This window comes from Bos javanicus, chromosome 11 (genome assembly GCF_032452875.1).
Source record: "Bos javanicus breed banteng chromosome 11, ARS-OSU_banteng_1.0, whole genome shotgun sequence".
Taxonomy (NCBI): Eukaryota; Metazoa; Chordata; class Mammalia; order Artiodactyla; family Bovidae; genus Bos; species Bos javanicus.
In genome coordinates, this window is record NC_083878.1 from 103146891 (window position 1) to 103161067 (window position 14177).

Below are 14177 nucleotides of genomic sequence, written 5' to 3' on the forward strand. Positions count from 1 at the left end.
GCAAGACAAACACGCAGCTGCCCGGAGGGCAGAAGGTCTGCAGGGCGTGACCCAGTCCCGGGACAGAGGCAGCGACTTCACCGCCACAGCGGAGACGTGAAAATCCTCGCCTTGGGAACATGCCTGACCCTCGAGGCGACGTGCAGGGGGCCCAAGGGGCACATCCGGCCCCACGTCCTGAGCGCTGGCCCAGCTGAGCACCCAGGGGCCGTAGTGTGGCGGGTCCTTGCTGAGCTTGGCAAAGGGTGCCCAGCATGGGAACAACCCCCACGATGCCCCACAGCCGACTGACCATGTCGGAAGACCCAGAGTTTGCCCAGAGGTTCAACAGGCCTGGGACATCTGGCCTGGGGGCCGGAAGCACCTCTCGGTCTTCCCTGAAAACCTTCCACCTCCTCTGACTCCAGCAGGAGTGAATGTGAATGAGCTCAGAACGTCACGGGTTCTGGCCTCGTCAAGGAAGAGGCTGGAAGGGCGTCTTCTCTTGATAAGAGGGCAGTTAGCCAGAAACCACTGGAAGCTTCTCCGCAGTGCGGAGTGGGGACCGTGACCCACAGAACCAGCCACGACAACCTCACACAAACGTGGCCATAAAAAGCAAATTAGTTAATTACTTTATTACATTTTAGTGCTTTCTTAAAATAAATATAATAATATAATTATCAAACATACAGTGAGAAGTAAAGCACACGTGTGAACGGCATGTCACAGGAGTTCACTCAGGACTGTTTCAACACTCAGCACTGGAGAAACCGCACAGGCCTACCTATGTACAGACGACCCAACCGGCAGGGCGAGGCCACCGCGTCCCCTCCGTCCTCATGGACACGGTCACTCCCCTTTGCGTTGGAAATGACCAGTTTGCATGTTTTAACTTTTTCTCTCCGTTGAGCTTCAGTTTTTTTTTTTTCTTTCTGCAGTTTTGAGATAAATTCAAGTAACACTCCCAAGAAAAAAAAAATGTGCAAAACTAAATAAGTGACTCCAGAATGTCCCGGCGGTCGGGTCAGCGGGTCAGTTGCACAGGCAGCGTGTGTGCAGGCCGCGCCGGAAGGTCTGGTCCCGAGAAGCACCGGGGGCCGGCAGGAGCACCAGGCCCACCATCGGAGGGGAGGTGGGGGGGACCGGAGCGTCCCGCGGACTTGTGGTTCCCAAACAGCTGCCAATGACCACTTTCTGTTTGAATAGGCAACGCGACCAAACGCTCTGTCGACACGGAGAACCGCAAGCTCCCCGGCGGGCCCGAAGCTCTTCCGGAAGCCAGAATTGGGACGGGACGAGTGAGGACGTGATAAAAACACTAGAAAGAACTGTCAGCTTAAGTGCATCATCACCTTTTTAAGAGAAACATGCTCAGAGTAAAAAATATTCTACTTTACCAAAAAATCTGTCTTTATTAAAGTGAACAATCATGGGCGCGCGACCCCCAACGTACCGGGCGAGGGCTGTGTTGGCACGGCTTGCCTGCCTCCAGCCGGGCAGACGCCAGCAGAGTACCGTGCCTCCCTCGTGACTGCGTGGCGGGCGAACCCGCCGCACTTGTAAACGTTATTCTAGCAGAAGACAGACCGCAGATTTCAGTGCTTTTAGGGAACTGCTATTTTCAGTAAACTTTTTCTGAGCAGCAAGAAACAAGAATTTTTGTTTTTTTTTTTTCCCAGAAATCTTAGAATTGGATATAAACGTTGGCAGTAGACACAATCAATAAATATTATACAATTCTCAAATGAAAACAACTCCCCACCATGAACTCCTTTCCTACAGACATTCAAACACCCTGACCCGAGACCAAGTCTCAGTCCTGTGATCCCGCGAGATCACAGCCAGCCACAAGAGCGGGGGGTCAGGTCATGTGCAAAAAGGGGTGAGGTGGGAAGCAAGGAAGCAAAGGAGATCACTTTAATTTACACTGAAGGAGAACTTCAAGTAAAAGGACCCCACTGCCGGCAGCTCTGGGACACACCCCGGCCGGGAGCCTCCGAGCAGCAGGGCCGGGGTGACCGCTGGGAGCGATCAGGCCCCGGCTCCACCCCCGTCCTGGTGCCGGGGGCTCAGGGAGGGGTTTTCTCTTGTTGTCTAGAAGCCTCTTTGAAAAAGGTCTGTGATTCTGCATACTTCGTACCCAAAAGGAAGAAAGTAATAAATATCCACCCAGCCGGCGCGTCCGCAGACTTTGCCACGCCGGGGTCATTTGCGAGTCTGTGTCTTCTTTGGCGCCGAGGGCCGCTTGGGCTGCCACAGGTGGTTGTGGATGGTGAGCGCGTCCACACTGACCGACATGGTCTTGGCCGGGATGAGGCTGAACTGCTTCCGGTCCGAGCTGTACTTGTACAGCTTGTCGATCATCTTCTTGGCGATGCTCTTGGGCCCGGTGCCCGTCAGTTTGCAGATCTCCTCGGTGTCGGGATAGTAGCAGTAGAGAGCCCGGAACTGGCAGCCGGCGTCCCGGAACAGGATGATGTAGTGGTTGGCATCACACTTCTCCAGCTCCTGCGGGCGGGGCATGAAGCGGGGAGACACGGAGTGTGAGCCCCTGCTGTCGGACCCCGCGCCCACCGCCTGCTCACCCACCAGGCTAGACCAGAGCCGGAGTGGGCGTGAGGAAACGGGCCCTGTTCCCCACTGCCAGAGGGTAGGGCACAGCCGCCGTGGAAACGAGTCGGGCAGGTGTTCGGAAGCTGGAACACCGAGTCACCACGGGACTCAGCAGCTCTTTTCTCAGGGATGCGCTCCAGAGAAATTAAAACACGCATCCAGGGAAAACTCGTGCAGACGTCTCCAGCTGCATTATTCACAACGATCAAAGGCTGACGCCACCCGGACGCCCCTCAGCAGACGGATGGACAAGCCGTGGTCTGCACGGAAACGGGACGCTCTTCAGGTGCAGGAAGGAGTGAAGCACCACAGGCACTGCCCCTCGGATGGGCGTGACGACATCCTGCCAGTGAGAGACGCCGCCCAAGGTCCGCCTCGGGATGAGCCCCTCCAAGTGACACCACCGGGGGGTGGCGAACGCTGAGGGGACCACAGAGCCGGGGGCCAGGGGAGCGGCCCCGGTCCAGGGTCCCTCTGGGGGGCGGTCCTGGCCCTGACTGCAGCCCTGACGCCGCTACAGGGGGCTTCACACTGGGAGAAGCATCCCTCGCCAGCACCGTCACAGAAAGGACCTGGAGCAGGGCTGACGGCCGCTCCTTGTTACAGCGTCTGCCGCACCAGGCTCTCAACCTCAGAACGTCGTTACCGCAAAAACATGTTGCCCAACGCCCCTCACACTTGAGAATGCTTAGCTTCCTGCCCTGCAGTTCTCTGAGCCTGGTCTGGGGTGCCGCACCCTCCGAGAGTCTCCGCTCACCGTGAGGACGCCTCCTCGTCCCTCTCAGACCTCATCTGGCCCCCCCGCCGCCCTGTTCACTGGAGCCGTCCAGCGGCCACAGGACCCGCGGTCTGTGAGACTGCGCGTGGAGGTGGGGAAGCCAGGGGCTAAGAAGATCCCTGTGACGCAAAACAGTGCCCCTCCTCCCGCTATTTGTGTTTATAGAAAACTGATTTTCACAAATAGATACTATTCTTCTCAGTATCTAATGGGCTTCCTGTTATTTTAAATAAATTCACATATTTATAAAATTAAGAGTAAAAGGCAAAATCTCAGCGATTTCAGCAACGTAAAAACTGTCTGAACACGAGCCAAACCGGAGGCGGAGCAGCTCCAGGCCCTCCCGCCGTGCCCCCACCCTCACGCGCCTGTCCCAGGCTGGCAGCCCACGCGGCCACTCCCCACAGAGGCCCTACGGTAGCGACCCCTTGACCTCTGACCCCGAGCTCCCTGGTTCCAGCCAAACTGGGGGATCAGTCCCACCTGGAGCCTGGGGAGCCCCCAAACCTGCACGGCACCCCTCCCGACTCCAGGCCTCTGCTCAACGACCCCTTCCAGTGAGGCCCGCTGGCTGACCAGCCTGCCACAGCTGCCCTGGAGCCCATGCTGCCCCTCCGCTCCTTCCAGACCATTCATCACCGTCTGACCACAGCCACAGTCAGAATCAGTCCAACCGCTTTTGTGGACAGGCTTCTGGGAGCCGGGCCGCCCTCCGGCCGGCCTGTGGCTGTCTGCACGCTGTGACGTCTGAGCCAAGCTGGCAGCACGTCCCGTGGGTGCCACTACACGGCCGCCTCGGACCCGCCGGCAGCTGAGGAGCTGGTGACCCAGGGTACAGAGGAGCCCCCGTGAGGCTACAGGCACGCACCAGTCCTAACCCGAACCCTCCGTCCGGACTCTCCGCCTGCTGAGGCCACCGCCACTCACCATGAACAGTGACTGAGGCCTGCGGCCCCGGGCAGGAACCATGAAGAGGACACAGATAACCAGCAGTTTACCTCAGACTTCCATTTCTCCAGCGGCCCCAGTGCAGAGCTGGGGCGCCCTGTCTCCACCCCAACACTGTCTATGACACTCGAGGACAGCCCCCTCCTCGACAGCATGCCAAGCCAGCTGGCTTCCCTGTGAGGAGCTCCACCCGCCTCCCCTTCCCTCAGGGCCGTACCCCAGACCCCGCCCGACCAGTGCAGCCTCTGTCTTGCTGGTCCGAGGTCTGCTCTTTCGTGGAGCATGCTGAAAGTGAGGGCCAGGGCACGCCGAGCGGCATGAGCAGACGGGACTGTGTGCCCACACCTGATCACACGCGTGAGACAGAGGCCTCTTCTGTCAGCCATCAGGGTTCTCCCCTCTAGGGAAAACCTTCATTCACAAATACCCTTCCTCTACATGAAAACTTAGGTGTGAAACTTTGATACTTGCCTCTAATATTGAATTTTTGTGAGGTTCGTTCACTTTTCCTGCGAGACAGCAATGGGATATAGCGTTGTGAATGATTGGTTTGTTGGATTTGCTGCTGGGCTCCTTAAACAGCTTGGGACCTGTGAGAAGCAGGCCAAGATGTGCAAAGTGAGTATCTGTGGCGCGCATGTGCACACACACACAAAAGGCCACAATCATAAAACCAAGCAGCAGACAGGCTAAACTAGGAGTGTTCATGATTTTCTGAAAATGCGGAGTAACAGCCAGTTTAAATCTATGAGAGAATTCTAAGTTACAGATTTTAAATAAACTAAGGAAAAGGTTAAAGTAATTAATAACTTACTCCCTTTCTAATTTCAGTTTCTTTGATACACAGAAAACACAGAAGCGGGACTTTACACCCTGAGCAGCGCGGGGCTCCTACGGGCCCAGGACACACAGTGAGCCACGAGCGGTGCAGGGGCAGAGGCTGCCACTCCGGCGCCGCGCCCTCCCTCCCCACGCAGTGCCCTCCCCGCAGGGCGTGGCTGGGTGCGCCCCCTGAGCGCACGGCCGTCACCTGTGTACTCGGCCACGGAGGCGAGTGAGGACGCGGCGGAGGCAGTCTCCCAGTCTCTGTCGGTGCTCCTGCTGGGGTTGCGGCTCAGCACGGGCAAGGCTTCCAGGGACTCGACTCTGCTGGGGAGGGGGACGGGGCAGGGATGGGAGGGTGGCAGGCACACCTCTTCTAGCCCGCGACTGGTGCCGGCTGGTGGGACCCCACCCCGAAACGGGCCGGGCTGCACCGCCAGCATAGGAAAGGCTGTCGGCCGCGGCAGCAGCGGGGAGTATGGCCAGTCTGCCCCAGCAAAACACGGCATCATGGACAGAACCCAGCCCGGGGCACCAAGGGGCCTGGGCGGGGAGGGCCACCCTCAGGTGGCACCGCGGAGTGGGAGGGCAGCGCCTGTCCTGCTGGTGTGAGAACCAGGTGACCAGGGCCCGGACATTGCTGCTGCCCCCAGACAAGGGACGGACCAGGGGAAGAAGGGGCCTGGTGGGCGGAGTCCAAGCCCAGTGGGGTCTCAGGCCTCTCTGCTCCCTTACGGCCTCAGCCATGGCCCTTGGGCCACGTCCACTGAGGGGGACACACTCGTGCCAGGAGGCAGGTGTGGGAAAAGCCTGAATTCAGTCCCGGTAACTGACCGTCTGAGCAAAGTTCTAACCGGAGTCCAGGGTCCACAGGAGGCGTCAAGAAGCCCCCAGAGGTGCGGCAAGGCAGGACAGCGGGGACCCGCCTGCCAGGAGGCCAACCCAGTGTGGAGGCAGCGTGGACAGAGACCCGCGGGGCTGCTGAGGCCTGTGGGCAGTCAGTGCCATCGACAGGCTCCCCAACACCACCTCCTCCTGATTCACTCCTTAATCACAAAGGGAAAAGCCAGTGCCCACGGAAACAGCACCTTAGCCCACATCAAGGTGACACCACGACAGGCTGCCCTGGGAAACGCACAGACCCCTCTCCACGGTGCTGCTGCCAGAAACGCAGAGGCTGGACTGGATCGGGGGAAACCTGCCGAGGGCCAGGCCACAAAGCAACTGGCCTGTCCTGGGCAGAGCGTCCAGCCCCGGGGAGACGCAAGGAGGTGAGCGCCCGTTCCAGGGAACGAGCACGAGCACTCAGCGAGACCGTGCCCCACGTGGGCCTGGGCTCACGGAAGGACACTGGGGACGGCCACGGCGAGCTGGACTGCGGACCCAATGGCAGTGCTGGTCTATGATCGCGGTGACGAGAGGCAACGCCCCTGCTCAGAGACACACGCTCTCAAGTGTTTAAGGACAAAGAGGGTGTCGTCAACTTACTACTCTCAAAAGGCTAGAAACACAAACGCGTCCAGAGCTGGGACAACAGGGAGGCAGAGAAAGCCAAACACAAAACCGTCTCAGCAGTGGGCGAGCCTGGGCCACAGGGATTAGCTCCCGAGACGGCACTGCCGCGGCTCTGAGCTGCCCAGGGCCAGCCGGACGGCCCGCCGCCCGCACTGCACAGCACCCCCGCGGCACCCCGCCTGCTCACCGCTGCGAAGGCGTGCCCCCCGAATGCACGCTCTCGGGCTCTGTGGTCGCTGCGGAGGCCAACGACAGGCTGGAGCCCGACTGGGCCCGGCTCAGGTTATCAGCTGCCGGAGACAAGACGAGGCGCGCTTCCGTGAGACGCGCGTCCCCCACACCAGCCGTCTGTACGGGGGTGGGAAGGGCCCGCCACCTCTCAGCACCGGAGGATGCCAGTGCTCGACCCCAACTTTGGAGAAGGGAAGTGGGAGCTGACAGCCGGAGGGGCGGCGGGGAGCGGAGGGGCAGGGCCCACACACCACCTCCGGCCCTTCCCCCGGCCCTGCTTACAGGGGGAGGCGCTCTTAGGTCCCAGGTCGCTGCCTGGCTCCTCCCGGTGGACGGACTTGGGCCGCGGCTTCCTGGGCCTGGTCTTGGGTTTGCCCAGGCCCTGCTCCTCCAGGATCTGCTGCTGCTTCCGCCGCAGGTACTCCTGCTTGATCAGCTCCCGCCGTGCCTTCTCCTCCTCCTTGCGGATCCGGTCTTCCTCTGCTTTACGCCTGCAGAAAGGACCGGCCGGGGCGTCCTGCTCACGCCCAGAATCGGGGGGCGGGGGGCGTGACAGACGGGGCAGGCAGGCGCCTCGGTCACCTACCGTGCCTCATCTCTCTTGAGCTCGACCTCTGCCTCCAGCTGCTGCCTCCGCACACGGGCCTCCTCGGCCTTGCGCTGCTGCTTCAGGAGGAAGGCTGCCCGCTTCTTGGCAAGCTCGTCGTCCGCCTTCTGCTCATCCTACAAAGCAGACGTCACCTATGAGTGGCCGGACGGACCCTCGGGGGACCCCCAGCACGGTCATGCCCTGGCCCTGCCCTAAAGGTACAGACGCGACGTCTGCAGTCACCTATGAGTGGCCGGGACCAACCCTCACGGGAACCCCGGCACCATCAACCCTGGCCCCGTGCTTAACGCCCTGAGAAGAGGAAATGTAGTCCAGACACTTCCTTACCCTTTTTAGAAGAGGAAGGAGCCCCCCTTTAGAGGTGCTAAAATGCAAACGAGAAACAAGCCGCGCCGTTCAAAAGGCATTCCGTGTGCCGGCGCTGACTCTATCTGCCCGAAAAACCACACACTCGTTTCCACAACAGGAGCTAAAGTGTGTTTACAACTGAAGCACACGAACGCCAAGCAGGGGCCTGTGTGTCCTGACAAGACGGCCCTCATTGCTCCATCGGTGTCAGCCGCCCCCAAGGGCCAGGACAGAAGGAGAGGCTCTCAAGACAGAGAGGAGTCTCACGGCTCATTGCCCTCTCCTCCTGAAGAAAAAGCTCCAAGATGTTTCCTGAAGCTTCTCCACCTGCCCAGACTGCAACAAGGAGAAGCCAAGCTCAGCCCAGAGGCCAAACACCACCTGCTCTGCGGAGCCTTTGAACTAAGAGTGCTTTTCACTCTTAAGTGGTCAGAAAACCACCACGAGAAAATCACCTCGTGACACGTCACGACCACACAGAATTCCTGCTCCAGGGCCCGAGGAGAAGCTCTGCCGGGGCCTGGCCAGCTGCCCTGGGAGAGCTGGGTCCTTGTGGAGACCCTGCAGCCAGGAGGCCGCACGCGCACCCACCTCTACCCCCAGCCTCTGCAGCAGCGGCTCCGCACGGCCAGGGTGGGTGATGGCCTGGCCACCGCGGGACGCGGATGCCGCCAGCCTTTACCTTGAAGAAGAAGCCGACCCCTGGCTTCTGGTCCCCCTCGCTGCCGAGGTCCACGGAGCTGTCCCGGCCTTCCGTCTCCCCGTCCTCGTCGGGGGCCTTCAGGTCGGAGAGGTCCACCTCGATGAGGCTGGCCTTGCTGCGCGGGGGCTCGTCCAGCGGCACGTTCTCCTTCCCGGGCGCAGGCAGGGTGCTGAGCCCCGCCTCCTTCGTGCTGCCTTCCAGCCCCTCCCTGAAGCCCCCCTGCTCGGACAGGACGTTGGCGTCTCGGGAGGACGAGAGGACGAGCGTCCGGTGGTTGCTCTCGTCGTGCAGTCGGTAGCTGTCGAAGACGCACTTCTCTGAAGCCTCACTCCCGGGCTCGCTGGGCCCGTCCCAGCCTGGCTCGGGGGGCGTCCGGGGCGGGAAGCACCGCGAGTGTGGGGCGGTCTCGAGGCCCGGGGTGGGGGTCTTGCTGCGAGAGGAACCCTGCTGTCGCTCCTTCGGCACCTTCAGCTCAGCCGGTCTCCCTGACCGGGCGTTCCGGCCCTGACCGAGGCGGGGGGGCTTGCGGTGACCGGTCAGGGCCGTTGGAGAGAGCGGCTCGACAAAGTGGATGGCCGCCTTGGCCTTCGGGTCCTGGGCGCCGTTGCGGGGCCCGGGTGAGGGCAGGGTGGGGGACTTGAGCAGCAGCTGCTCCTGCTGCTGGGAGATCCTGAGGATGGCTTGCTGCAGCGTGCTGATGGTCTCGTTCAGCTTCTCGATGGACAGGTCACACTCGCCCACGTCCACACCCTCAGTGTCCTCCAGGAGCACCGCCGACAGCGCCTTGCCGTGCTCCAGCTCGGGGAGGCTGGCGGGGTCCCGGGCTTTATGCGGCTGGACGAGAGCCAGGCCCTCCCCGTCCACGTCCGGAGACCCCAGCAGTGCTCCCCGGCCCTCCTCCTTGCCGAGGAAGTCGTCCCCGTTGTGCTGGGTGTGCTCCCCTGCGAGGGACCCCGCTTTCAGCGGCTGCTGGGTGGCGTCGGCCCGGCCCTTCTTGACCACGTGCAGGAAGGCCGCCTTGCCCAGCTGCAGCCGCTGCCGTGCCGACAGCGCCTCCACCTTCTTCTTCTGCGCCTCGATGGCCCTGCGCTTCTCCTCCAGCTGCATGTGCAGCTGCAGCAGCTCGGAGGCCAGCAGGCTGGCGTGGTCCCCGCCTGGCCGGCTCGGGCTCTGCTCCCGCCTCTGCTTCCACGTGGTCAGCGGGGCCGGGCAGCTCTCCGACGCGTCAGGCGTGGTCTTCTGGGAGCTGCTAGCACTCGACTTGGTCTCACAGCTGTTGAGCCGCTGGAGCTTCCTCTCAGCAAAGCTGGTCATCTTCGCGCTCCCGCTGGCCATGGACGCGCTGCTGGTCTGGGAGACAGTGCTCAGGCATGGGCTGGAGCGGCCGCTGGCATCGTCTTTGTCATCATGCTCCTTCACCTTCAGGTCCTCCTGCAGCTTCGCGGACTCCTCCTCCCCGCCGTACCCGGCCCTCACCGCGGGGTGCTCCTCGCCGGCAAAGTCCTGCTCGGCCTCGTCCAGGTCTGCAACGTCCGAGTCAGAGTCCTGCCGCAGGACGGCCCAGGTGTCCGGGCTAAGGGCGCCGGGGCTCCGTGCACAGCTCATGTAGAGCCTGCCCTCCGCGTCCTTGTCAGCTCTGCCTACGTGAAGGAAGAAGCCGTCGGCGGACTGTCCCTGAGACGATGGGTCAAAACCGCTGCCGGCCAGAGACCCGCCATGCGTGTCCCCCGCCACCTGGGGCCCCACCTCAGCGGGCACGGCCTCGAAGCCTGCAGACATCTCTGAACAGGAGATGGGGCTGAAAGTCCTGTTCAAGTCCCGAGCGACGTGACTGCTGGGCGCCTTCTTCCGCCCCAGAGGCTGGTGGCCATCGCCAGACCTCCTGGACGTGAAGGCCCGGGGCCGCCCCTCTCCACACTCGTCCTCCTTGGTGACCACCTGCTTCTCCTTGGCTGGCCTGAGCACGGCCGGCATCAACGGCTCCAGGAAGAAGCTGTCGGGCTTACTCTCGAAGGCGTCCGCTAGCCTGTGGGGAGACCTGGCACCAGCCATCGGGCCAGGGTCGCCGCCCTGGCGAGCCACGTCCGTCCTCACGATGGCCAGGAGCTCCTCGTCTTCGTCCTCAATGTCAACATTGCTCAGGAGGCTCCTCCCGTCAGTCCTGAGGGCTGCGGGCTGGGGCTGGTTTTGCGGGGTCAGGTGGACGACGCTGGAGGCTAGGCTGTCCTTGCTGATGGAGCGGGCCAGGCTGACGCTGTCGCCACCGCCCGGGTCCATGTCACAGCTCGCGGTGTGGTGGAGGGCGAAGGGCGCCGGCTGAGACACAGGCCTGCAACGTGGGGAGAGAGGCCACGGGACACGTCACGTCTCCGCGAGAGGCTTGTGAGTGACGAGAACACGAGTCATGAGAGAGAGTCCTCCTCTTACACAAAGGCCGCGTAAATGACTCTCCCCTGGGCGAAGGAAAGCCCGGAGGCCTGCAGCTCAGCGATCCGCAGACACTCTGGCCCAGCCCCCTTAACCATGCTGAGGATCCCAACGAGCTTTCACGGATTCGTCAATACGAGTCCGTTATGTATCACCCTAGGAATTTGAGCTGAGACGTTTTGAAAACGATTAAAAAATTCCGATAAGAAATCCATTACATGAGCTGTGGCCGTATTTTCTAAAACAAGCGAGGGCAGAGTGTAAGGAGCGGCCTCAGTTGCGTCCCTGGCTGGATTCTCGGGCCCGACTGAGTCAAGCCGCTGTGACCCCACACCGCCCAGGGCCTCAGAAGGCTGAAGGCAGCAGCGTTGCTGTGGGTGCACTCTGGGGTCCCTGGGCCACATCCGGGGCACTGCTCTGCTAGGCTAACCAACATTTCCAGCAGAAACGTATTTGGAAACGTGGACAGGTCACCTGTTTTTTTTTTCCGTCCATGCTATGGCTGCTCCTCGGGGCTGACTGTCGGCTCGGGTTAAGGAACTGGATCGGTGTCGCTGGTCTGCGGTTTGGAGAAAACAGTGAGTGAGCTCAGCGTTAAGTAACCAGTTTTATATCACTTGAAATTTCTTCAATATAATAACCACTTCTCAAGGAAATGCATCATAACTGAGCACACCAAAACTGCTTAGGGAAGCAAATAATCCCAACACAATTTTCCACAGTTTCGACAATAAGTAATGTATAAGTCAGTCCAAGTCATGAAATCATGAGAATGTCAATTACATGGCAGTATCAATAAATGATGGGCTTCCCTGGTGGCTCAGCTGGTAAAGAATCTGCCTGCAATGCGGGAGACCCTGGTTTGATTCCTGGGTCGGGAAGATGCCCTGGAGAAGGGAAAGGCTACCCACTCCAGTATTCTGCTGTGGAGAATCCCACAGACTGTATAGTCCATGGGGCTGCAAAGTGTTAGACACGACTGAGTGACTTTCACTTTCACTTTATCAATAAGTGATGTCAATGTCAATTAAAAGAACCAGTGAATGTCAAAGTGTAAATTTTTGACACGATGTACTGCCATGCTTTATGGAATTCACTAGGTTTAATATGGCCACTGTACAGACTATAAATTGTAAGGTACATGAATAAAACGCAAAAAGCATGCCGCCAGTCTTCGTAACCAACATCGCCACATCATGACCAATCTGTTCATTTTGGAACTACGATGTAATGGCCTCCAGAGAGGGACGGGGGTGGCGGGGGTGGGGTGGTGCTTCTCACCTGGGGGGTCCTCTCCCTGCACCGTCTTCTGCTGCTTCTGTCTCAGTGGCAGTAAAGGGTGTGATGGGCTAAAAGCTGAGGCTCCCTTCCCCCTAAACAGAGAGGATGGGAGAGAAAAAGCACCAGCTGCTGGTCTTCAAGTTCAAAACCAGACCAGCATGAATCACACCGACCTGCAAAAGATTCAGACTCCCTGGGAAAATTAATTGCTGTAAAAATGAACCCAAAATGTACCAAGAACATCAAGAATTCAAACTTGGATAAACATCCAGACTGCAGCTCAGAGACACACTGACCTCTGGTCATGGCCTATCATACAACAGGCTTCAAGTTTCCACAGCAAATTCAAGTTCGTGTTAAGGCCACCCTGCTCACCTGGGCAGGGGGCGCCCACAGAGGAGGTCCTCGCTGCTGACTCCCCGCAGCTTCCCATCGCCCCAAGGAAAGGCGACCCCAGGGGGAACAGCAGACGGTGGGGGTGGGAGGCGGGCGGACTTACGGGGGCTCGGGCTCCCCGAGCTGCAGGTCGGCCGGGCTCGCCGCCGCGGGGCTGCCCAGGAAGCTGCGCTTGGTGGCGTTGGAGATGGGAACTGGGGGCCGGCTGCTTTTGGGGTGCGACACTGATTTAGCTGCAGAAACAATTTTATAGGAATAGTAGTCTTGTTATTTACCGCTACTGACAACACTAGCGAGAAGAATCTTTAAGAAAAATAAATCCATTTTCATGAGTACTAAAAACAAAACTTTTACATGAAACTAAACTTCTCAAAAAAAAAAAAAAAACAACCTGGTTTCAAGGTCATTAGGTATATTTTGTAATGAATCAAATATTTTAACAAAATAAGTACTAAAATCAAAAGACACAAGCCAGACTAGAGCAGCAAGGGAGGGTGCATGGACCCCTAACACGTAGCCTCCTCACTGGGCCTGGGGACCGAGCCGATCAGGGCGCCCCGCAGCCAAACCCTCAGGGGGCAGCCGTCGGCTGGGCCCAGCCTGCGACTGAGCACCTCAGTGGTCACTGCAGCTCAAGCCCCATGGGCTCAGGGGTAGAGGTCGGGCCCAGCCTGAAGCTGCTCCCAGAACACTCGTCCAAGAAAGATGGTGCCAGTGACAGTCCTGGTGGTCAGACCTGGACTTTGGAGGCAGACCGCTCACAGCCCATCGAGCTCCCTGGTGCTCCCTAGAGAAAGCCCTGATTAAACTCCACTGCTGCATGAAGGCAGGAGCCTGTAACCACACCTCCTGAGCACTCTTATGCACAGAAGTTTGCCACTCACCATCCTTCAGTTCCTGAACATCCCTGGGCTGGACAAAATCTGGCTTGACGTTCTCAAACCACCAGAACAGCTCAGCAATAAAAACCATAACATTTGGCTAAAAGAAAAAACAGAAAAGATCAAGGACATAGTAAATAGCTTATTCCCAAGTGGTTTTAAAAATGTGCTTCTGATAATTGATTTTTACCTTCAACACTAAAGGAGCATACAGCATATCTTCTAGGGTGAGATAAAAGCATTTGTTAAGATATTCATTGGAGAATTCTCTCAGAAGCCGAATGTTATACAGACTGTCAGCCATCGACGTCACCTCCTTCAAGCATATATCTAATAGATAAAAACAAAACTATAATTTATTATAAAGATATGCTGTTTCATGATGTGCATGAACACAGATCTGTGTGCGCATATATATATACACAATTTTCAACTGAAAAATATTTTAAGTGAAGATAAAGGTGACATTTAAAAAGGCAAAAAGCATTATTAAACAACACAAGTGATTATAAGTAATGCTAAATATAGAAAGAAAACACCAAGAAAAAGATAGGAAAATCTCCAGGACCTGAATTTAACTGTTAACATCTAAAAAATATATAGAAATTACTTGACCTTTTAAGCATGAACTGTGACAATCAC

General features: G+C 58.5%; 1 protein-coding gene across 5 annotated transcripts in view; it reads right to left on the reverse strand.

Moving 5' to 3' along the window:
* Positions 1–602: 602 nt before the first annotated feature.
* CAMSAP1 (calmodulin regulated spectrin associated protein 1) overlaps positions 603–14177 on the reverse strand; it is a 43038-nt gene continuing 29463 nt past the window's right edge. For 3 of the 5 annotated variants that reach the window (XM_061434014.1, XM_061434016.1, XM_061434017.1), the window contains 12 exons: positions 13726–13865; positions 13539–13635; positions 12758–12887; positions 12259–12350; positions 11452–11536; positions 8530–10879; positions 7476–7612; positions 7172–7380; positions 6846–6948; positions 5352–5470; positions 4793–4911; positions 603–2490 (listed from right to left, as the gene is read on the reverse strand). In XM_061434014.1, the coding sequence (XP_061289998.1) occupies positions 2188–2490; positions 4793–4911; positions 5352–5470; positions 6846–6948; positions 7172–7380; positions 7476–7612; positions 8530–10879; positions 11452–11536; positions 12259–12350; positions 12758–12887; positions 13539–13635; positions 13726–13865 (3884 nt within the window). In that variant the 3' untranslated portion in view covers positions 603–2187. The remainder of the gene's footprint in view (positions 2491–4792; positions 4912–5351; positions 5471–6845; positions 6949–7171; positions 7381–7475; positions 7613–8529; positions 10880–11451; positions 11537–12258; positions 12351–12757; positions 12888–13538; positions 13636–13725; positions 13866–14177) is intronic. The other 2 variants (XM_061434018.1, XM_061434015.1) reach the window with 1 other exon arrangement.